Source organism: Crocodylus siamensis, chromosome 3 (genome assembly GCF_052110815.1).
Source record: "Crocodylus siamensis isolate JL-2025a chromosome 3, ASM5211081v1, whole genome shotgun sequence".
In the NCBI taxonomy this organism is placed as follows: domain Eukaryota; kingdom Metazoa; phylum Chordata; order Crocodylia; family Crocodylidae; genus Crocodylus; species Crocodylus siamensis.
In genome coordinates, this window is record NC_143397.1 from 135,495,138 (window position 1) to 135,517,919 (window position 22,782).

General features: G+C 44.1%; 2 protein-coding genes across 4 annotated transcripts in view; one reads left to right on the forward strand and one right to left on the reverse strand.

The window, feature by feature from the left end:
• Positions 1-106: 106 nt before the first annotated feature.
• The window catches only part of LOC149868858 (uncharacterized), a 38,518-nt gene continuing 15,842 nt past the window's right edge, over positions 107-22,782 (forward strand). Inside the window, exons 1-2 of one of the 2 annotated variants that reach the window (XR_016441347.1) lie at positions 107-1,237; positions 5,913-6,021. Coding sequence is in view for 1 of the 2 variants with exons in the window: in XM_090039283.1 (XP_089895409.1) it covers positions 3,348-3,417; positions 5,913-6,021 (179 nt within the window). In the remaining variant the exon portion in view is untranslated. Of the gene's footprint in view, positions 3,418-5,912; positions 6,022-22,782 lie in introns of both variants that reach the window. The other variant, XM_090039283.1, reaches the window with a different exon arrangement.
• On the reverse strand, positions 11,084-22,671 carry LOC149868859 (ovalbumin-like). 2 transcript variants are annotated; one of them, XM_090039275.1, is made up of 8 exons: positions 22,615-22,671; positions 20,375-20,559; positions 19,197-19,247; positions 18,395-18,523; positions 14,850-14,967; positions 13,837-13,979; positions 12,881-13,036; positions 11,084-11,669 (listed from the first exon to the last, which is right to left on the reverse strand). In XM_090039275.1, the coding sequence occupies exons 2-8, from the start codon at positions 20,540-20,542 to the stop codon at positions 11,268-11,270; spliced, it is 1,167 nt and encodes a 388-aa protein (XP_089895401.1). In that variant the 5' UTR covers positions 20,543-20,559; positions 22,615-22,671; the 3' UTR covers positions 11,084-11,267. The 2 variants fall into 2 exon arrangements, with proteins under 2 accessions (XP_089895401.1, XP_089895400.1); XM_090039274.1 differs by lacking the exon at positions 22,615-22,671 and having other exon boundaries at positions 20,375-21,316.

Here is a 22,782-nt window from a genome sequence, read left to right on the forward strand (position 1 = left end):
GGAAGGCGGTGCGGGACTGTGAGGGCGGGAGCGTGCGGAAGTAGTAGTCAATCAGTGCCCCGGGTTCCGGGATAGGCGGGGAAGGCTGCGTGAGAACGTTGGGTGGCAGCGACCAATCAGCGCCCGAGGATCCGGGGCGGAGGGGGTGGCGAAGATTAAAGTGAGAGGAAAGTAGGGGGTGGTGTGAAGGTGAAGCTGCGTATGCAGCTGCCTGTTTGAAAGGTGGCTGAAGAACACGAGGGTTGGAGCGTTCGGAGGTCGTGGCCAATCAGCGCCCCAGGTTATGGGGTGGGAGGAAGAGGATGCGTGCGCAGCTCCTTGCTTGGAACGCGGCAGAGGCGGCAGGAGCGTTCGGAGGGTGTCGGGAGGTTGGGGCGCGTGTTGTTCGCGTACGCTGCAGTCCGGGGGGCGGGGCATTCGCGGAGCGCGAGTTGTCTAGGGCAACGGTGCCGGTTAGCCAGGGGGTGCACTATCTGTCTCGGGGTCGCTGCAAAGCGCGAGGCTGCGGCCAGACTTGGGAGTAGGTATCTCCTGGGCCAGCTCCAGCCCCAGCCCTGAGGCTCTGCTGCTGCACCCCCTGAGCATTAAGTTGAAACCCGTATACAATTAGGAGGTAGTCGCCAGAGGCGCTCGAGCCTCGTACAATACAAGCCCTTTTCCATCCTTTCCTTCCTGGGCAAGGTCCTGTGAAGAGAGGAAAAGAGGTTATGAGGCAGTTTTCTTTGCTGTGCCAACTGCAGAGTTGGGAGAGGGTAGACAAGCCTTCTGGCCTCTGGTTCCCTCCTTTGGGTCATGAAGAGAGGATACCTCATGCCCAAAAGCTTGTCTAAGATACTAATGCTGCCATTGGTCCAATAAAAGATACTGCCCTCCAAAATCCTTATTTCTTGCATGTCCCCTGAGCTCTCACAGCCACAAAATCACTGTTGGACATCCCAGGATAAAATGGGCAGCTTCTTTTTCTCCTGAAGTGGCCACTCTTACCCTGTGGGGAAAAGTTACCAACTTCTGCACATTTGGGGGGTTCTCCAAAGAGAGCAGGGGCTCTAGAGGAATTAACTACACAAGTAGTGGAAACTGGTAACGCTTTGCCCCACTGCCTCTTGCCTTCAGATACGCTGCGCTGAGAGGAAGAATTACCGAAGGGAGAAAGAGGCTATTGGCTGGAATCCCCGTTCAGAAGCTCAAGTACAGCAGAAATGAAAAGTGTCCTTTTGTCTGAGTTATGGACATGCTTGTAGGCCCTTCCTTTTTTTGTTTGAGTTACTCACTTTCAAGTGGGCTAGGACATGGTGTGCTGGTTGCCAGTGGTCCTAGTTCTTTTAATAGGAACATGCAAGAGAAAAGAGATGAGACTAGAAAAGCTCAGCTGGAGCTATTTATAGGATGGGACAGGATCAACTACCCCCTTAAAAATAAAGAGGCCCTCTCTTAAATGAGCAATTAGCTAATTGGCAAATGGTAAAATGAAAGAACAGTGGGTGGCTGCTTTCACTAAGTACTGGCCTGCAGCCAGGCCCCACCTAGCATAACCCTTATTAATTGGTTAAAAAAACCACACCACACTGAGATGGGGATAAATAACAACTCTGCTGGACAAACAACAATACAACAATAGGTAGACAACAAACAAGGTCCAATAGTAACAAAGCAATATCAAGCTGCCCCCACCTGCACAATACAAAAGACAAGCAAAAGTAGTACCAATGCGCAGCCTAGGTGGTGCTAAAGAGCAATCAGGGTGCTCTCACACCACATGCTGACAGGCACTCCACCTCTCTCTCAACACGCACTCAAGTTACATGGACCACACTGACCATCCTCAGTCACTCAGCTCCACAGCCTGTATGGTCATTCACACACTCAGGGATATTGTCCTCCCAGAACCTCACCCGGGACGGACGCCACAATGGAGGGGATTGATCATAGGGTGGCCGTCATAGAGGGCAGTCCAGTTGTCCTCTATTGATACGGAACTGGATGCCTTTATGTCCTCTGCTGGCCAAATGCCCATCAAGAATTACGTTGGGGGGAGGGGGCTGAGATGGAGTGCTGCCACTTAACGCCCCATGCTACCGCTATTCTGCCTCTTGCAGGGAGCAGGACGGAGGAGCTGAGGCCAGTGCTGCTGGCCTAGGCTCCCCCATCCTCTGTCTGGTCCTTGCGCAGCTTTGGAATCATGGCGGTACTCCCGCATGCTTGAAGCACTCTGATTGGCTGTTTCTGTCAGCCAGTCAGAGTGCAAATAAAGCATTACGGACAGACAGACTTCGGCTTTTATAATATTAGAATTGTTCTAAAATAGAGGACATAAAGGCATCCAATTTTGTATCAACAGAGGACACAGGACAGAGTAGCAGAAAACTGGAATGTCCTCTATGTTGGCCACCCTAATTGACCACCTTGGTCCGTACCCACTCTCATATACGATGATCAATAGGCTCAACTCTCACGCTCAGACAAGGTATTGACTGCCCTGGTCCTCACTTGTCCTGGTCACGCTCACAATTGCCACACATGAATGATCACACCCCTCCTCAGATATGATTACCTTTTATCTACCCTCACTGACAGGCAGCTGTCACTCACACAATGCACCAATCACCACATGGATGCACACAACACTCACCTGTGTACTTAGCACACTCTGCTGCATGCAGCCCTATACTTATCCTTCTAAAAGTAACAATTGGGGTCTCTCAAAATACCTCAGAGACCTCCTGCCAAAACTCATGCTTCAACTGAGCATGTCCACAAACAGAACTGGTTCACCAGTTCAAATGGTCAGTGACTCCAGTGCTTTCTGGAGCTGACCATAACAGGGTCATAGGGACACTGCAATTTCACTGCCAACACCTCTGGACAGGTATTTTTCAGAAGGAGGTAACCTGGAGAGGTCAGTGTAGGTTAGTGTGAAACCCACTTCAGTTTGCTCAGAGCAAATCTTTTGAGATTTAAGGTACACCTGTATAGCGGGGAAACTGAATTATGCTAAGGCTTTTAGCCATAGTCCAGTCCTTTCTGGAACTAAGCAATAAAATTGAGCAGAGCACCTTATAAGGCATTGGAAGAAATAAGTGCTACAGCTACCACTTGGAGTACTATAGGTGAGCAATGTATAGCAACTTTCCCTATAAGGAAAGATAAACAAAAGTAGGATGGGACTCATGTGCCATATAGGAATGCTTGGGACAGCGCTAGGGGATTGGACAATTTGGGATGAGAACATTACAGAAGTAATGAACAAACAAAGGAAAGGTGTGTGTTAGCATGCAGTGATTCTGGGAGGACAGACGGAGCTACTGTGTCCCTGCTGGAACAGCAAGGAAGCCAGAAACAAACATGACATGCTCAGTGGAGGACCCAAGGCCTGGTACCCCCAAAGGTTGCTGCTGAAACATCTAAGCCGCTTGCCAGGTCATATTCTGGGGAGGAAACCTGTAATATTGCCTAGGGATTACTATTAAAGTTCACTTGATACCATATTAGATGAGTTGCCATGTCAATCCTTTAGGGCTCTGGCAAGAAGAAATCCTATTGGTAACACCCTAGATAGATTCAAGACTGCTCTTGGAAGATGTCAACTCTTAGTTTGCGCTCTTTTTTTGACTATAGAAAAATAATAGAACAGTTTTTTCTATCGCAAAGAACTCAGAAAGACTACAGCTGTGGATTTCTATTTGCAATTTCTGGACTTATCTTGTGAATCATGTTTGTAAACCTAGCAGTGCACCTAACAGTGCAATCAACCTAAGACTGTGTGGTGCCCTGTGGCACACTTTAAAGGATCTGAAGGTACCCCAGGCTTCTGTGGCATTCTGGCTGAGAGCGGGTGGGGTTAAGGCAGTGGTTTTCAGCCTGTGGTCTGTGGACTCCTGGGGTTGAAAGATTATGTCTAAGGCAAGGGCAGACATTTATTTTGGGCAGAGGGCTGCTTACCAAGTTTTGGCAAGCTGTTGAGGGCTGCATGGGTAGACCTGCCCATTGACAGGTGCCCTGCCCTCGTCACCATCTTGGGACTGGAAGTCCCACCCCCTAACCCTTGACCTTTGTCATCAGAAGTCCCTCTTCTTGCTCCCGGAAATACTCCTTTCAGCATGGGGTTTGCCATCTCAGAACCAGAAAAATACCAAATTATATTCTAAAAATCAAACGTCTACAATATTCATTAATTTGATTTAAAAAACATTTTTGTCCTGATTTACATGTATTTGTGTAGCGTATATAGAGGTGATTGCACAATAGCTTAAAGCAAAGTCTTAACCTTGTATACTGTGGGGGGTGGAAGGCATGGGGAAGAGGGTATAGATTTGTAGGGGACTGTGGATATGTGGGGGGTGGGTAGGTGTGGGGTGCTGGGGTGAGGGCGCATGTAGGTATGTGGTTATTTGGGGTGTGGGTAGGTAAGGGTTGTGGGAGGGAAGGTGGCTGGGTTGTGAGAGGAGGTGTGGGACTGTGTGTATGGCAGTGCAAGGGGGTGTGGGTGTATGTGTATGGTGGGGTGTTTGTGTGTTTCGCCCTGTGAACTCTTTCTCTCTCTCTCTTGCCTCCTCCCCCCATTACATGGACACCCCCCCCCTTCCTGCTTCTGGCCCCGGGGTACTGGCATGACCCCATGCTTCCGCGATGCAGCCAGAGACCATGTGGTGTGGAAGCAGTGAAAGCCGGGGCAAGCAGAGGCTTCTGGTTGGGGGGAGGGGCAGGGCTGGGTTGGCCTTTCTACTGAGTCCTGCCAGCTTCCCCTGGGACCTACTGGTCCTGGCTCCTGTTATCTTTGACAGGCAGCCTGGAGCAGATAAATATTAGTTTTCTAAACTTTTTAGGTGCCCCGTGGGCCAGATAGAATGGCCTCTGGCAGGCTGGATCCAGCCTGCAGGCTGTATTTTAACTTGGTCTAAGGGGTTCATGAAAGATGACTGATCAATCAAAAGTATATGAATGCCCACACTTACAATTCAAAGGGGTCTGCACCTCCATTCAAAATTTCCAAAGGAGTCTTCACCTCCAATTCAAAATGTTTTAGGCAAATGAAAAAAGGTTGAAAACCACTGGGTTAAGGGTTAAGATGGAAGGACGAGTGCTTGTGACCAATCTGCTTAACACAACCAACAGACAGCACAGCCTGACGGCTGGAATAATCACACTATAGCTCCAATAAGATTAAACACTAAAACTGTACAGGTTTCCCTCAATTTATGCTGTACATGAGTTCCCAGAGAATGGCACATAAATCAAATTCACATAAAGCGAACCCACTTTACAATGTAACAAATAGGGATAGGTTCCCATGGCGGTGAGGGAGGGAGAGAGTGGGTCTGGGACTAGGAAAGGGGCAGGGGGAGGGTGCTGCTCCCAGAGCAGCACAAGGCAGCAAAGCAGAGGGAACACAGCTGCACTCACCCCAGCCACGACAGTGCCAGCTGCCTGCAGCTGCTGGGCTGCACCATGCTCCGACTGTCCCCACTCACTGCTGCTCCTGGGCTGCACTGTGCCCTGGTACAGGCACCTGGTGTCAGCTGCTCCCAGCTCCACTGCAGCTGAGGCTGAGGCTGAGGTGAGTGGGGCCATGGCCCTTTCCCCTCCCTCCACAGACCTACATGCTTGGGCAGTGGGGCATCTGTGCTGATCACATAAGGGTGAATTTACCTCGCATATAACGAATTATAGGTCTAAATATGCTCATTGCATAAGAACAAATTCACATATAAAGAACCAGCATAAATCAAGGGAAACCTGTATTGAATAAAATATATCAATTAACAACATTAACCAGCATAAAATAAACTCAGGAGACAGTTATACTCACTAGCACCACAGGGTGTGGGTATAACAAATGTATGCCTTGTCACAATGAGACTGCTTTGACAGACTTCACTGAGACTGATGAGGATTTCTAATCCTTTTTTCCACAGGATATTCTGGACCTCTACACCAAGGAGGGGCTATACCTTACCCTCTCCGAACAGTGCGGGAGGTAATTGACATCTCTGGACTTGATGCAGTCAAGAGCTGTCCTTTCAGGTAAGTCACTCAACCTGAGACTCGTAGATTCATAGATGTTAGGGTTGGAAGGGACCTCAATAGATCATCGAGTCCAATCCCCTGCATAGGCAGGAAAGTGTGCTGGGTTCAGATGACCCCAGCCAGATGCCTATCTAACCTCCTCTTGAAGACCCCCAGCGTAGGGGAGAGCACCACCTCCCTTGGGAGCCCATTCCAGATTTTGGCCATTCTAACTGTGAAAAAATTCTTATGTCCAGTCTAAATCTGCTCTCTGCTAGCTTATGGCCGTTATTTCTTGTAACCCCCAGGGGCGCCTTGGTGAGTAGAGCCTCACCAATTCCCTTCTGTGCCCCCATGATGAATTTATAGGCAGCCACAAGGTCGCTTCTCAACCTTCTCTTGCAGAGGCTGAAGAGGTCCAGGTGCCTTAGTCTCTCCTCGTAGGGCTTGGCCTGCAAGCCCTTAACCATACAAGTGGCCCTTCTCTGGACCCTCTCCAGGTTATCCACATCCCTCTTGAAGTGCGGTGCCCAAAACTGGCCGCAGTATTCCAATTGCAGTCTGACCAGCGCCTGATAGAGGGGAAGTATCACCTCCTTGGTTCTGTTTGTCATGCATCTGCTGATGCATGATAAAGTGCAGTTAGCTTTGCTGATGACTTCGTCACACTGAAGACTTATGTTCATTTTGGATTCCACTAGGACTTCCAGATCCCTTTCTGCTTCTGTGCTACTGAGCAGGTCATTTCCTAGGCAATAGGTGTGCTGGACATTTTTCCTCCCTAGGTGCAGCACTTTGCATTTCTCCTTGTTAAATCGCATTCTATTGTTTTCTGCCCATTTGTCCAACCTGTCCAGGTCTGCCTGTAGTTGTTCCCTGCCCTCCGGTGTGTCCACTTCTCCCCACAGTTTTGTATCATCCGCAAACTTGGACAGAGTACACTTCACTCCCTTGTCCAAGTCACTGATGAAGACATTGAAGAGTATCGGTCCAAGGACTGAGCCCTGTGGGACCCCACTGCCCACATCCTCCCAGGTCGATACCGACCCGTCCACCACCACTCTCTGGGTACGACCCTCTAGCCAATTTGCCACCCACCAGACTATGTAATCATCCAAGTCACAGCCTCTTAATTTGTTCACCAGTATGTGGTGGGATACCGTATCGAAGGCCTTCTTGAAGTCTAAATAAATGATATCTACCTCTATTCCTGCGTCCAGGTGTTTTGTCACCTGGTCATAAAAAGAGACTAAATTAGTCAGGCATGATCTACCTGCTACGAACCCATGCTGGTTTCCCCTCAGCATAATTTTTCCTACTGGGCTGTCACATATATGAACCTTAATAATCTTTTCAAAGACTTTACCAAGGGTGGAGGTGAGACTGACTGGCCTGTAGTTGCTTGGATCTTCATTCCTCCCCTTCTTGAAAATAGGGACCACACTGGCCCTTTTCCAGTCCTCTGGGACCTGGCCCATGCACCACGAGTGTTCAAATATTCTTGCCAGTGGCTGTACAATGACATCAGCCAGTGCCTTCAGTACCCTTGGATGGAGCTCATCAGGGCCTGCTGACTTAAACACATCCAGTCCTTCCAAGTGACTCTGCACTATCTCAGGGTTAGTGCTTGGAGACCTGGACTGTCCCGCCCAATTAGGGATGGGTGATCATCACCTTAGCTCTGCCGGCAATACCTCTGTGGTAAAGGCTCCTTGGGAGCCACACCTGGTCCCCTGTTTGCTCTCCTCCCTTTTCCCGGCAGATATGCTGTTGGGTGCAAAGCTGTGCCTGCTATGACAAAGACTCCCCAGAGGGAGGAGGAGCATCATCCACACACTCCACTTGCCACCCTTTTCCTCAGTCCCCAGATACACTGCTGGGTGTGGGGTTGCACTGCCTGGCTCTTGTGGCCAAGCAGCATAGGATCGTCCTCATCATAGCAAAAGCTTCTGCTGGGGTGTGTTCTGGTGCCCCCTCATAGTTGGCACTCAGTGGCATAGTTGGTGCTCATGTTCAGGTCTCAATGGTCTCAGCTGCCCCAAAATGAAAAAAAAAATGGAGTTGCCCCATGTTCCCCTTCCTCACAGATACTCAGAGTGCTCCGATTGAAGCATGGCCCTGAAATCTGGGGCTTGGCATGCCACAATGAGCCCTTCAGCTTTTAGCCCTGCAGCCCTGGCACTGGTCCAATGGGTTCTGTGGCCCATCTCAGCTTGCCATATGTTAGGGTGAAAACATTTTTTCTTGTGCTCACCAGGGATATGCTTCCCAGTTGATTCTCTGGGTGCACACCCACACTTGAGCTCACCACTTTCCCACCAGGAATTTTACATGCAAACCCCTGAGCTAGACAGCACCAGCACCTGCCACTTCCCGACTTCCCTGCCTAAAGCAGGCACCACACAGACAGACATATGTACATCACTACCCCACATTTTAATAATAACAAATTATAAACAAAAAAATTCCATCATCTGAGAAATCAGGTAGAATTCCTTCCCTGGAGGTGTCAGATGGTCAGTTGGAACCAATAGTTCTAGTTTTTTGTATGTCTTTTTGTCTCAGACCAACACGGCTACCAAGTACACCCCTGAAACATGGAAGATGCTGAATTTCAGCCGATTTTGGATTTTAAACTTCACTGCAGAACAACAAGGAATTTTTTTTGCCTCCCTGCCTGCCATCTGACACCTCCAGGGAAGGAATTCTACCTGATCAACACATCAAAGAGCTACTCAACACAGCTCACAAAGACACTCATGGACCTAGAGAGACAGACTTCCATCTTCAGCTCCCTCTGTGCAAAAATGAAGTTTATTTCTTACCTGTGGGGACTTTTTACCATCTTATACCATCTACACTTTTCCCAGAGCCTGACAAATGGACTTTGATCCCGAAAGCTTGCAGAAAAGGACAATTTTCTTGCCATTTTCGAGTTGGTCTAAAAAGGTATCATTTTGGAACCAAGAGTTCTAGTTTTTTGTATGTCTGAGGATTTTGTTAACTTTTCATTTGACTCGGTTTGACCAACGTCCTTTATTGATAAATTATTGGAATAACTCTCTCTCTGTCCATTTTACTATCTCTGTGGCACTGACACAGCCACTGAATAGATTTGATTGGGTTAATTATCTCATGTATGGAGAGTTTCTTCTGTCAGTATTTTTGTATTTTTCTTTTGGTAGGAATTGACAGAATCACAGTAAGAAGAAAAATAACCTCCATGCGTTTAATTTAGCTTGACTATAGGCCCTGAATCCATGCAGGAGATGCCACTTTATCAGGGGGTTCATTTGTCCTGTGTACAGAATGACACAAAAAATGCACACTTTCACCAAATATTTAAGCAAGGTTGCCTGAAATAATATTTTAAGAAAGGGACCAAGAATTCCTCTCACTAATGAACTGTGTGGCTTTTAACAAGTCACAGGTAAGTTCCCTGAATCTCCATTTCCTCATGTGTCAAATGGAGCAAAAAGATTATCTACTTCTGAGAGTAAGTCTGAGAATAAGTTAAAACTTAACAGCAGAAAACTCCCTGCTAATGATAATAATTTACTCTGATAATGGGTGACTGGTGTCTCCTGAGTCTGTGGGGGCACCAGCAGGGCATGACCAGGGGGGTGGAGGCCCAGCATCCAGCTGGCTACTGGGGAAGGTTGTCCCACTGGCAGAGCCAAATGCATTCAAAGTTTTTCAAAACTTGAAACAGATGAGTGTTGAGGGTGCAAACAGCTGTGTATGGAGTAAAATTGTCAAGACATTCCAAAAGCCTGAGTTAGAACAAGTCATAGCTGTGAGCAGTGCAAAATGTTTTACATCAGACTTCCGTAAATATTGTAACTTAAAGCCATATCTATTGTAACACTCACACAACAAATCAGTGGGTAGAATTCTCAGTTGTTATCTTACTATCGTATAATAGGCAACTATTTAAGTCAGCTTCTCCTATAACTCCTGTTAATACTAAACAGGTTCATTCAAGTTAAGGGCCTCTATTTTGCTAAATTCTGTATATATGAAAAGATATGGTCCCTAGCCAAAATTGCGTACAGATTTTAAGAGGATTATGCTCAAAGACGGGGGGCATGTTTACACGTGCATATTAATACAATGCAATACACTGTCATGTAAATGCGATGTGTTTATACATGTACTCAGGATTGCAGCATGCTGAGCCAGGTTGGAGTAGCCCCAGCTGGCAGGGGGCACTGGGGGTCATCCTGCCAGCCTGGGGCTGCTCCCCCTTGGCTCAACATGCTGTGTAGGGGCTTGCTAGTGCACAAGGGTACTTCAGTGTAGGGCTAGCCTGCAGGTAGCTTGCACACTGAAGCACCCTTGTGCTCCCGCCAGCTGGGGCAGCATCTGCATGTGCTGCTGCTGTGTATTTATGAGTATTATCCTGCTTCAGAGTAAAAAACTCCAAGTATTTACAAGTAGTATTTTAGTATTTATAGTATTTACAAGTACTATTGTGCTGCAGAGTGAATTAGTTTACTCCAGCCTAATAGGGACACATATGTAGATGTGTGACATTTACTGCACAGTTTATTAGTTTACTGTGCAGTAAATATCTCATGTAGACATGACCAGGAAGTAGTATCCAGATTCTGTGTTCTCAGAGTTCTCAGTTACCACTGCTGTAAAGTCTGTTTTGGTACCTTTGCGTTTTATATCTGCTTATTTTCTCTTTTAGCCATACACACAAAATAGCTTTAGTTTCATCTTGGAGCTTTGTTCCAGCACTGATTCTAAGCAGTGAATTAGAGCCAGTATTTTTGTCACTCTATTCAGCAGTGAGAAGTTTCTATATAAATGTTCAAAACATTAAAGCCCGCATTAACCTGAAGGCTAGCATGTGAAAATCCAGCTTCAAAAGAAAGGAATAGCTTTAAATGAAGGATTAAACTGCAATACTCCATTGCGCCTAAAAGCTTAACATTGTTGATAGCCACACCAGTCTTTTATAGTTAGGTTAATATTGAGGGGAGAGGAGTGAGTAAAAAAAAATAGCTCAGGAAAAGATTCCTGAGAACATACAGATAAATGCTGTGGTTTATTGAGGAGTTCGGAACTGTAATAGATCAAAATCTGGTGAATTTAATTTTTATCACACTTGACAGAACAGGGCAGTCAAAGTACAATTAATGTGATCAGCAGAGAAACAGAAAGAAAATACTATATTTTAATTGGTAGAAATTTAATTATGACTAGTAGTCTGTTGATTCTGTGGGATCAGAACCTGTTGCATAATCCCTGCTTTATTAAGGGGAGGAGAATCTACCATAGAAGAGAATGAGGTTGGTTTTCTTGTGATGGATAAAGAAGAGGAAAGGGTGGTCAGCCTTAAACTTTATAGGAAACACATGAGACATTAGCACAATGGTTACTCCAGTGGCAGCTGCTGCCTCAGTGCCTTCTTCATTAATCTCCACGTGTGATTTATGGATGACCTCTGACACGGCCAGGTTCTTTCCTGTAGAGATGCCAGAGAGATCAGCTGACTGGGTAAAGAGGTCAGTCATGCCCAAAGAGCTTAACACTGGTGCAAGACTATATTGTTCCTCAAGCTTCATCCGGGGGAGGTAAACTTCCACTTTCCTTTTTCTCATGTTGGTAGAACTTGTCCAGGCCATTAATTTGTCAAAGTTGATTGTATTTTCAAGCTATAAAAAAGGAACAGTAGAACCATAATACTGAAATTATAATCCATTTTTCCACATGACTGTGCAGAAACAGTAAATAGGTCCATGTCTCTTCCTCCTATTCAACTAAATCTTCTAAGTGTGATCTGCATTATTATGTACATGGCATATTTATACTGTTTGATAGCTTGGAAGTTTCTGCAGAAAACTGAACACTGGCTTTTCTGTGGATCTCCCATAATGATGCAATCCCCAATGTATTTATCTCTTATAACATTAGATATTTCTCTCCTTTTCCAGTTCTGACCCCACAGATCTATAGAAGATGCTCTCAGTACTACCCCAGTACATTCTTTCTTAGCATCCTTCTTCACAGTAAGGTGTAACCAAAATTGTTCAGGTTTTCTCAATAGTGCCCTTCCTTTTTCTTTAGTCATCATGTCATTAATGTCATATAATGTTACTTCACCAAATTTTCACTTTTAAAATTTTTCCTGAGTATCAAACATCCTTTAGTGCTTGTGTCAGAGTTATGATTGCTATTCCATGCTTATATTACTCCTACAGCAATTATCGCATGTCACTTTCTATGGCAGTAGCTCAGGTTCTTTTATCTCTTGATTCCTTGGTGTTTTCCATTAATTTACAAATGTTTAGTTAGTTTCTTATGAGTTGTAGCACATTCCTTTAGCCAATGATGTATAATCCTTTCACTAACAGGTATTGCCTACCTATCTCTTTTTAGCAGTATTGGTGCCAACTGTTTCTTTGCTATCCAGCCTCCTCGCAATTATTTCTTTATCTTTTCTTTATTCCCATTTACCTGGTTTCTTCTTCCTCTACAACTTCCTGAAACATGCCTCTTAAAAAAACAATAATAACAAAACTGGAAAACTAATGTATGCTTCTCAACTGCCACTTGTGTATGTCAGTACATAATGCCATAGAAAATTAGGTCCTTGAAAGCCAAGGTTTAGGGATGATGATTGTTCTGTTAAGAACTCTTTTTTCCTGAATCACATTTTTTTTCAGTAGAACAGATTCTTCTAAGACCTATTGCTAAGACACAGTTGCTGGTCAACTGGAGGCCACTGTATTCCTGACATGGCTACTGCATTGCAAGTATCTATATCTGTAAATGGCATTTGTGGTAGCTGGATTAAGAAAGGAACAGAGTTATATATTCTTCTTGACTCTCTTGAGTCCATTTCTAGAGTTGAAATAAATTTTACCTGGTCTAGGTCAGAAATGTCATTGGGTAGCAATATGATCATGCTCAATTCTTCATTAGCATAAGGAAGTTCCAGGATATGGATCTTCTCTGATCCTATGGACGCTATTTTAAAAAAGCCAGCCTGATGCATCATCTGCACAGGTTTCGTTTCTTGCTGAAAGATGAATGTGAGAGAACACAACACTTCACAAGCATTAATTTAAAAAATACTGGCTTATTCACGTGCTTAAACCGACTTAACTCTGTCCTAGAACAAGCCGTTTATGTTGTCCAGAAATAAAATTAGGGAAGTAGGTCATAGGAAATTGAAGAATATAAGAATGTTTAAATCAGTAGTAAAATTATACAATATTGAGATGGTGTTTTTGTATAGTTTACTATGCTATCACTTAGCAACTGTCATCCTGTATCATGGTGTATGCATGAGGGCCACCCAGACATTCATTGCATATACCTGGGCAGGAATTTTTGGAGGCAGGGCCATCCCTAGAGTGTGTGTGTGTGTGGGGGGGGGGTACAATTGGAGAGACTGCCCTGTGTTCTGCACTTTGGGGGGCCCTGGGGAGCTGGGCAGCACAGCTGTGATGACTCTGTGCTGCAACTGCCTGCCCCTCGCTGAATCCGGCACGTCCAGCCACTCAGCACTCCCCCCTCACTGCCAAATCCACCACTGGCTTCCTCGTGTCCAGAGAGCAGGGCCCCACACAGGCTGATTTGTCTCAGGCCCCACACCCTGTTTGGAGAAGTAGAGGCTGCCCAGACCTTCCATCCTCCCTTTAGGGCACTGAGACAGAATCCAAGGACTAGACTGAGTTCAGATCTTTGGTGCCTCCATGCTTGTAGTTGTCTGAGTATCAAACCCAGGTCTTCTGTGTGGTAGGCAAGGATTCTACTACTGAACCACAGGGAACTTCACTGTCACTTAAGGGTAAGAGGGATGCTCACTCTCCATACCTGGTTTATCCTAAAAGGCATTTCTTTAGTGTTTTCTTCTTCAAATCCTTTATTCCACTTTCCTTTGAAGTAAATTACATTAACCAAGACCAGTGCCGTGAAGGTATCAATAGAGCCCGTGCCAAACAAATCCTTGATCAGACCTTTAGCGGGAAATCAGCAAGGAGAAGACTGTAATATGCTTAGTTTGATGTTCACTAAATGAAGTACAGCATTTTTTGTTAATAATGTTTCACTTTAATGACTGACCCTGAATCTCTCTCTTTTTCAAATGGCAATGATTAGATTTACAAGAGCTCAAGGCATTATTTAAGATAACATCTGTATATCTCATCACTTATTTCATGAGTAAGTGGGCTATGATTATGATACTGTATTGATGAACAGTGTAATTTGACATCTCTGTTAACCAAGAACTGTGTGTCTCTGTTGCAGAAGTTGGGGGACTGCCTGCATGGGTACGCAGCGCAGCAGTGGTGGGGGGAAGGATGTGGGCACACAGTCCTTACAGATGCGGCATGCAGCCCCCAGCCACTTAGAAGTCGGACATCCCTGTCTTAGAGGAGGCTAATGGGGAAAAAGTTACAAAATCTCAAATATGAGACAAAATATGTCCTTTTCTTCTCTGTATGTTCTTAACCTCTCTGCAGATCCTTTCCCTTTGTCAATATTCTTCAATTGTCTGGTTTACCCCTCTTCATTACTATTACCATCCTGTCCATCTGCCACAGTCTACGCTTTCACCATCTCTACACAAACATCCATGGTATTTGGATCAGGAGCTTGGGAAATCAGTAACTTTTTGCTGTAATGCTATAAAAGGACTCTTTAGAAAGTATGTTCTTTAATCAGTTGGAATCCCAGGTGTTAGTCATACCACTATGTAACAGATATCTGGTCTGAGTAGAAAAGATACTTTTGTTTTCTTTCTGAGTTTTCAATTTCATCAGGTTCTTAGTCAAATATGGTTTAAAAAACAAACAAAAAACAGCTAAAACTTGCTGTACCCTTACCATTTGTCTGGTTTTCCACCCAAGAGTTAATTATCCTTCTGGATTCTTCTGGAGCATTTTTAAAGTCAACACTTTCCAGGCCTGCTTGGTACAATTTGTTTGTACATTTTAAGTATTGCTGTAAAGAGGGAAGCTACAATCATCAAGGTAATCAAATAATTAAAATAAATTCCAACTTTAAAATGACAATGTGATCAGAGAAACACTAATACTTTAAAATGAAGCTATTTTGCTGTGTCCTTTCTTCCTATCTTGAAGAAGCTGATTATTAAGGCTGAACAGAAAATAAACATCATGGGATGAGACTGGAAAGGATTTCAAATTCTGTCTCAAATAATCATGAGGCAGGATCCAGTGGGGTTCACTAGGGGTTTGTCCTAGGTCTGGTATTGTTTAATATCTTGATCAGTGATTTGAATCAGGGGGGCTCAACCCCTGGTTTGCAGGCCAAATCCATCCCACAGAGCCATGGCATCTGGGCTGCGGGGCTCTCCACAGGTCAGGAAAGGTGGCAAGAGAGCAGCAGCAATTAATACTGCCACCCCTCCCCTGCTGCCAAATTCCCAAGCCCTGTGTGGCCAGCATGGGGCTTGAACTTGTCCACACTCCCTTCCCCCATGCAGCTGGATCAGAGCTGGTCCACCTCCCCTTCTCTCCCACATGGCTGGATTGGGGCTGGGCCATGCCCCCTTCCCATGCAGCGGATTGAGCTTACTGGCTGGATCCAGCCTGTGGAGGGACTGGGCATTGCCTATCCAGCCCACAGGGCAACAAGGTTGAGCACCAGTGATTTGAATGATGGGGTCATGCACACGTTTAGCAAATTTGTAGATGGCAGAAAGTTGGGTGGTGTTCCAGACACTCTGAAAGGTAGGGCTAGGATCCAGAATGAGCTGGATAGACTGAAAAAATGGTCTGCAAACAACTGGATGAGATTCACCAAGGACAAGTATAAAGTTCTGCACTGGGATAGAATAATTGCATGCATAAATACAGATTGGGGGAATGAACTGGCTATGCTGCAGTACTGAAAAGAAGGGCCTGAGGATAACAGTAGACCAGAGGTGAGCAATTATTTGGCCCTGAGGGCCACATAGGGAGTTTTGATTAGCTGTCATGGGCCGGGTCAGCACTGCCACCCCAGCCCCCTCCCCCTCAACAACTCACCAAAACTCCCTATGCTGGGGCAGTGGGTGGGTGGGAGCAGTGTTCAGGAGGGGCAGGAGAGGCTGGCTGCAACCACCCTGGCAACAGGCTGCTGGAAGCTGCTCCTGCTCCTGCCCCAGCACACATGGCTCGGGCTTCAGCTCCCGGGAAGCCAGCCAGGAGCTGAAGCCAGAGCCCTGGTGCAGGGGCAGGAGCCACCTGGCTGAAGCTGCTCACCCACCCACCTGAAATGGCATGGTGCAGCATGGTGCAGTGCAGCAGGGTAAGGAGCAAGAGCAGCTTCTGGCGGGCTGCTCTTCATGCAGCTACAGCCCCCTGCCTCCAGCTGCAGCTTCTCCTCTCACTCCTGCCCCACCATGCTGTGGCACTCCCAGCAGGCACATCGGGCTTTGGCTTCGGCTCCCAGGGGGTGGAGTGCAGAGTAGTACCTGTCTGCAGTTGTACAGGAAACAGCCCCGGCAGAAGCTGTGTGCTGCCTGGGCCCCAGGGCAGTGGGCACCAGCTGGAGTCCGATACAGGCTGCTCTGGTGCAAGCGGGCAGGGCATGGCCCCATGTGGAGCACTGTGGAGGCAGCTGTGGGCCAGACCCAGTCACCTGGCAGGCCAGATCCAGTCCATGGACCATATTTTGCCTACCCCTGCATTAGACTCTAAGCTGAATATAAGCCAACAGTGTATGCTTGCTACAAAAAGGCCAACTGACTTGAAGGTGTCCAGCCTCTCAAGGTGTTCCCTCACAAGGTCAGCATTGATGGAGGGCAGGGAATCTCCCTCACCTGGGCCTCCCTGTCCTGTAATGGGCAGGGGCGTCCCATGGGACTGATGAAAGACCGATGCAAAGTACCCATTTAATAAGTTGGCTTTTTCCTGGGTGTTGGTTGTCAGTTGTCCCATCTGGTTTAGCACGGGTCCAGTGTTGCCCTTGCTTTTCCTCCGGCTCGCCACGTATCTAAAAAAGGACTTTTTATTGTCCTTGATACTTGTAGCTAGTTGGAGTTCTGTCGCAGCCTTGGCTTTCCTGGTTCGCTCCCTGCAGGACTGGACCAGTGCAGAGTATTCCAAACAAAAAGCTTGAGAGAGTCCAGAGAAGAGCCACGCGCATGATCAGAGGTCAGGAAAACAGACCTTACAACAACAGGCTGAGAGCTATGGGGCTCTTTAGCTTGGAAAAGCGCAGGCTCAGAGGTGACCTATAAGTTTATCAGGGGTGTTCACCAGGATCTGGGGGAGCAACTGTTCACCAAAGCACCCAAGGGATGACAAGGTCTAATGGTTATAAACTCCAGCAAGACCGTTTCAGGCTGGACATAAGGAAAATTTTCTTCACTGTCCGAGCCCCCAAGGTCTGAAATAGCCTGCCACTGGAGGTGATTCAAGCACCTACACTGAACGCCTTCAAGAGAAATTTGGATGCTTATCTTGCTGGGATCCTTTGACCCCAGCTGACTTCCTGTCCCTGGGGCAGGGGGCTGGACTCAATGATCTTCCGAGGTCCCTTCCAGCCCTAATGTCTACGAAATCTATGAAACAATTAGTAGAGCTCTGGGAATCATGATTTACAAGGAAAGTCTGAAAGAATTAGGGTTATTTAGTCAGGAGAAGAGAAGACTGATAGGGGATTTGATAACAGTCTTCAAATACCTGAAGGGCAATTTATAAAGAGGATGGAAATAAACTATTTTCTGTGGCCATAGGGGACAGGGCTAGGAGCAGTGGCTTCGAACTACAGCAGAGGGAATCTGGATTGGAGACTAGAAGGGACTTCCTGACTATGAGGGGTCAGGCACTGGAACAGGCTACCAAGAAAAGGTGTGAAATCTCCCTCCCTGAAAATTTCAAGAGCAGGCACTTGACTGGATGCTTTAGTCAGGAATGATCCTGCCTTGAGCTGTGTGTTATACTAGATGACCTTATGATGTACTTTCCAGCCCTACTTTACTATGATCCTATGAAATACAAATATCTTTAAAACTTGAATATTTTATTTGAAAGACATCAAAGTGAAATATTTGTCAATTTCAAGTTTTTAAAAAATTTTAACAAGTTTTTCAAGTAAAGGAAGTTGTTGATATATACCCTTGCATGCAGAAAGTTTTGGTTTTGGTGATTCTGTATTTTGTCTCAGGTTTTTGGTCAAATTCTTCATGTGCTCTATTGAGTATTGTGTTCTACTTTTTGTACCACTATTATGCACTGAATAAACTTTTTGCCAAGGTAACCCCACAGGCCCTGCAATAGTCAGGACTATGACCAAGAAATAAAATTGTGGAATAAAATATGATGCATGAATCTCAAATCTTTTGCAGAGCTTCTAGATTGTAGGTTCCCACATAGCTCAACCAGGAATCACACCAAAGACAGATTCTACTATAACTCACCGGCAGAATTGAATATGTGTTTTCAGCATACAGTCTGTTGACCATCCTGAGTGAATAATTAGCACTGTGTGAATTGATTTCCGAGAGAAGGTCTTTAAACTTAAAATGGATGCCTTTAGGTTCGCCACACTGTGTTGTTGACAGCAAAAATAAAATACGATTAAAAAGTGTGTGTTGGATTATTTGTGATAGAGAATTATCTAAGAAATATGGGTAACATGGCTGACTTACACTGCTAACATATTCTACTGAGAGATTTGTGTACAAAAATGTTTTAGTGCCCAATAGACACTACTATAATTAATATCCGAATATTTCAACATTCTTCATTAATGAGCATCATTTTTAATATCATGGATCACTCTTTAAAACCTAAGTTACCAAAGGTGCTGTTTCTGTCAGTAAAATTAGTTATCATTATTTGACATTTCTGTGTTGTTTCCTATAATGCTGCTCTTGGAGACCTGTAGACTTATGTGCAACAACTCTAATTTGGGCCATGCACTAGTTCTAGCAATCAGACCAGTCCATCAATCACTGTCATTTTGCTGCTCTGTCCCAGCATGTAAATGGCTACAAAATTTCAGGGCTTCTGTCCCTCTCCTAATTCTTGAACTTCTCCACACTGAACTACCTGTCTTGATTCTCTATCCTTTTAAACAAAGTTGTGGTTCTTTCTTGGGTCTGTTCAGTTCATATAATCTGATTTTACACAAGAAGGTTTGAACCTTTTGGGAGCACATTCAGACCAGCTCTACTGTTTGTTCTGATGAACAAAAGAAGGAAGATGAGATTTCTTTACCTCTGTTTTTGAAGGGCCTTCAAGTCCTCTAAGTTCATCAAAATGAAGTACCTGCAGTTAAAAATATAACTTACAAATTAAGTGCCTGAACATAATTTAGCCGAATTTTAGATTAGGATCTGCTCCTGTTTTCATTTAAGTCAGTAAAATCAGGATTTTAATGACTCCTCATTCTTCATGTGTCACTCCATCAAATTTCCTCCACCATCTTCTACTTTTCCTGATTCCCAGTTTCCTGAGGCATGACCCCATGCTTTCATGAATTAAAGTCAAGCAGTATGTATTTATGATACTTTCTTTACTTTCTGAGGTCTTATTGCAGTGCTGAAGTTTGAGTAGTGAAACATTCAGAAGTTCCAACCGAGCTTAATATTCTTTTCTATGGATGATTTGTTTAAAATATGTGAATATGATCCTGTACTTAGATTTCATCCTTTCCAAGAGACTATTCTCAGTCAAAATGGATTTGATCCTGACCTCTTTGTATGCTTTACCTATCTTGTTACAAGATTGGCCCATTTCTATAACAAGTAAAACCAAAACCTTGGAATGGCCTCCAGCTTTAGGAAAAACTGGGCCCATCTACATGAGACACTATGTCACCATACAATGTGCTACGGCCATGTAGCATTGGTGAGCAAAAACCATAACACTTCAGCTACATTGCTGTAGTGACACACTCCCTGACATACTGGCTAAAAATAACTGTGCACCACTGCCACATTGCAGTAACAACTGTTACTGTGCCATAGGGGCACGTGTAGACACACCCACTGAGTAGTGTTCCAGACTGTCACTGTGGCCCATCATTGGGGTGTATGAACTTCTCCCATATACTGGATGACCATATGTTCTGATTTCAGGACACTTCTCTTAGTTGTCCCATCAGTTTTAGGCAGGTGAACATTTTTGTTCCATTTTCAGTGGGACACTGAACTCTGGTGCCTAAAATGGAACCATCTGAGCAAAAAACTGGACTGTTTCACTCTTCTCACTCCCACTCTCTGGCATACTCCAGCTGAGATCAGAGCTCAGAGATAACTGAGCATGTGAGAGAGTCGGGTGTCCCATTTTGAAACTAGAATAGTCATCCTATCCATATAAATATCAATGGATAAACAGTTGCTATGTTATTGATCTTCAATCCAAATCAGGCATTTCAACTAATTTAAGTTTACCTTTTCCACCTGCAATGCAGTATTTCCTCTTGTACCCAAGTAGACCATGGCCAGGGCTGATATGATGCTCAGTGGGGAGTAGAAAATATTTTCATTTATGTGTTGAGGTTTCAGTTCTCGGAATAGGTCGAAACAAAATTCAGCATTTGCTGCACTGATGGAGCCCATTGTGAAATCAGTATGGTCTAGAAAAAAAGCAGCAGTAGTGCAATTATGTAATAATGCCATACAATATAAATTGTAATTAGATGTCTCTATGAAATGGTGCTTTGAACTGCTGTTAAATTAAGGGACTGGTAATATTTATTTAGTGTATTTTTAAATAGTCATAATTTAGTGGTGTATTTTGTAAATAGCAGTGATGTTTTTGCAGTTTGAGTAGATGAGATGACAGCTTTTGTGCCTATAAGCTTCACAACAATTGGAGTTCAATTATTTGTTATCATATACCTATTTCCACCTGTACAAATTTTGTTAACTTTTCAGCAAGACAGAATTGGAGATATTTCAAAGCTGAAGCACTGATGACCTATCTCCCTCTATTTTTTGTTCTTTTTTTTAGAAAAATATGTTTTGTTTTAAGAAATGTAATTAATTTAAGAGTGAAGTGTCCTTTTCTATGGCAAGGGGCAGGCCAGCTTTCAAGATGGGGGACTAATACTGGTTAGTTACAAGTGCGTAAATCTGGAGCAAGACCATGCATTTTACTAGATTTGCTCTGGATTCATAATGATAAGCCTAAGTACAGCTTGGACCCTTTTGATTTTTATTTGCTTTTGAATATTGATATGATGATGAGTATTAATTCCCAGCACTAACATGCCCCTTTTCTTTAGATTGGAAAAGTCTTTATTAAAGAATACAGTATCATTAACCTCCATTTTACACATGGGGAAACTGAGGCTTAGAGTGGGGAAAATGACTCATGCATGTCACCTAAGATAGGATAGCAGATGTATGTATAATTTAGTATTATTCAGTTTCCATTATCTTGCTCTCAGGATTATTTTTATGATTTTGGTTTGAATTTTATAACCACCTTTGCTTTGCTTTTTAAAATGCATACAATTTTTTAAATTTAAAAATAACATTTGTTTATATCAGTAATTAATATTTAGAGAGAGCAAGTCATCTCAGAATTTATAAAGAAGATCTTACAGATCCCTTGCAAAGAGGAAAAGAATTAACGTAAATTTTTTTTGACTGCTTTCAAAACACCACCGCAAAATAAAAGCATCTTATTTGCAAACAAAAGTGTTCTTGTTTAGTACCACAGGAAATAAAGGAAGCAATATAGCATTGTCACACATAATACACTACAAAGAGTATATGCAGTGTCCAAATGGCTTAGCTCATCCTATCAATTTCTACAAGCAGGGTGAACTTTTGGAGAAGTGCAGTTCTCCCTGTTAACACAGAAGGGTTTCTATGCTGCTTGAAACAATACAAATGTGTGTTCAGTTCCCTCTGTGGCTGCAACAGACAGTTTGTGGGCAAGAGCAACACAGTTCCAGTACTAACTGTGTAGTCATAGGAAAATGCAACCTTTATAGTAGGGTATCTCAAGCCACAATGGAACTGAACATTTGTCCTGGAACAAAATTAATGGACATTGCTGTATTCAGTATCTCTGAAAATCTGCCATTCTGTACAGGCTGAATATAGATTTGTTGGGCACCCACATCTGAAATTAGACCTAACATTAGAACATATAACTTTCAAAGATTACATTAGGTTGCAGTATTCCAAGGCCAGATGGCCACACACTGTAGGAACATAAGTATAAATGAACACTCAAAGTTTGAAATAAATCTGCTCAGTGAAAATTAAGACTGTATCATGTTTGCTCTCTTGAATCTAGGAGCCATATAATCAAAGATCTTTAACTTTGATTTTGGAAATAAAAAGATATGTGCTGAAAGAAACTAAATAGGGAGAAAATCTGTCTTAAAATGGCATCCTTTTCTGAGATGTTAGATGCAAAAGAATGAGGCAACTCGTGGTTCATGTAAATAAGAAGTCAAACATGATAGCCTGTTAAAGGTACAATAGCAAAATAATGCACCATATATGGAAGGAAAGTAAGCACTGCAGAAGTCTTCTTTGGCAGCATCACTTCAACTGTTCTTATTGTAATGATCTTAAGCAAAATAATTAAAGTAATTTTTAACTGAATATGGTTTAGGTGTCATTCAAAATGCATGTCAGAAGTTTAAATTTAAAGTTTTAGAAATGCTTACCATATGAAGTTACTATCACAGTTTGTCAGCTGTATCTTGAGGAACTTCCTGGTCTCCGTGAAATATATATTCTCTGCTTTCTGACACTTCCATTACTTCCTTTTCAGATTTTGACCCTTTGCATACTGATATCCTTGCATAGGATCAGACTCAGACTTGTTGTTTTAT

Excerpts from the sequence above, each read along its gene's own strand:
- LOC149868859 (XM_090039274.1), bottom strand. The coding sequence starts at position 20,602 with ATGGCATTATTACATAATTGCACTACTGCTGCTTTTTTTCTAGACCAT. Across the intron at positions 18,524-19,196 it reads AAGGCCCTTCAAAAACAGAG|TGTGGCGAACCTAAAGGCAT; the intron begins GTAAAGAAATCT and ends TCAACAACACAG. Across the intron at positions 14,968-18,394 it reads ACACATATTCAATTCTGCCG|CAATACTTAAAATGTACAAA; the intron begins GTGAGTTATAGT and ends CCCTCTTTACAG.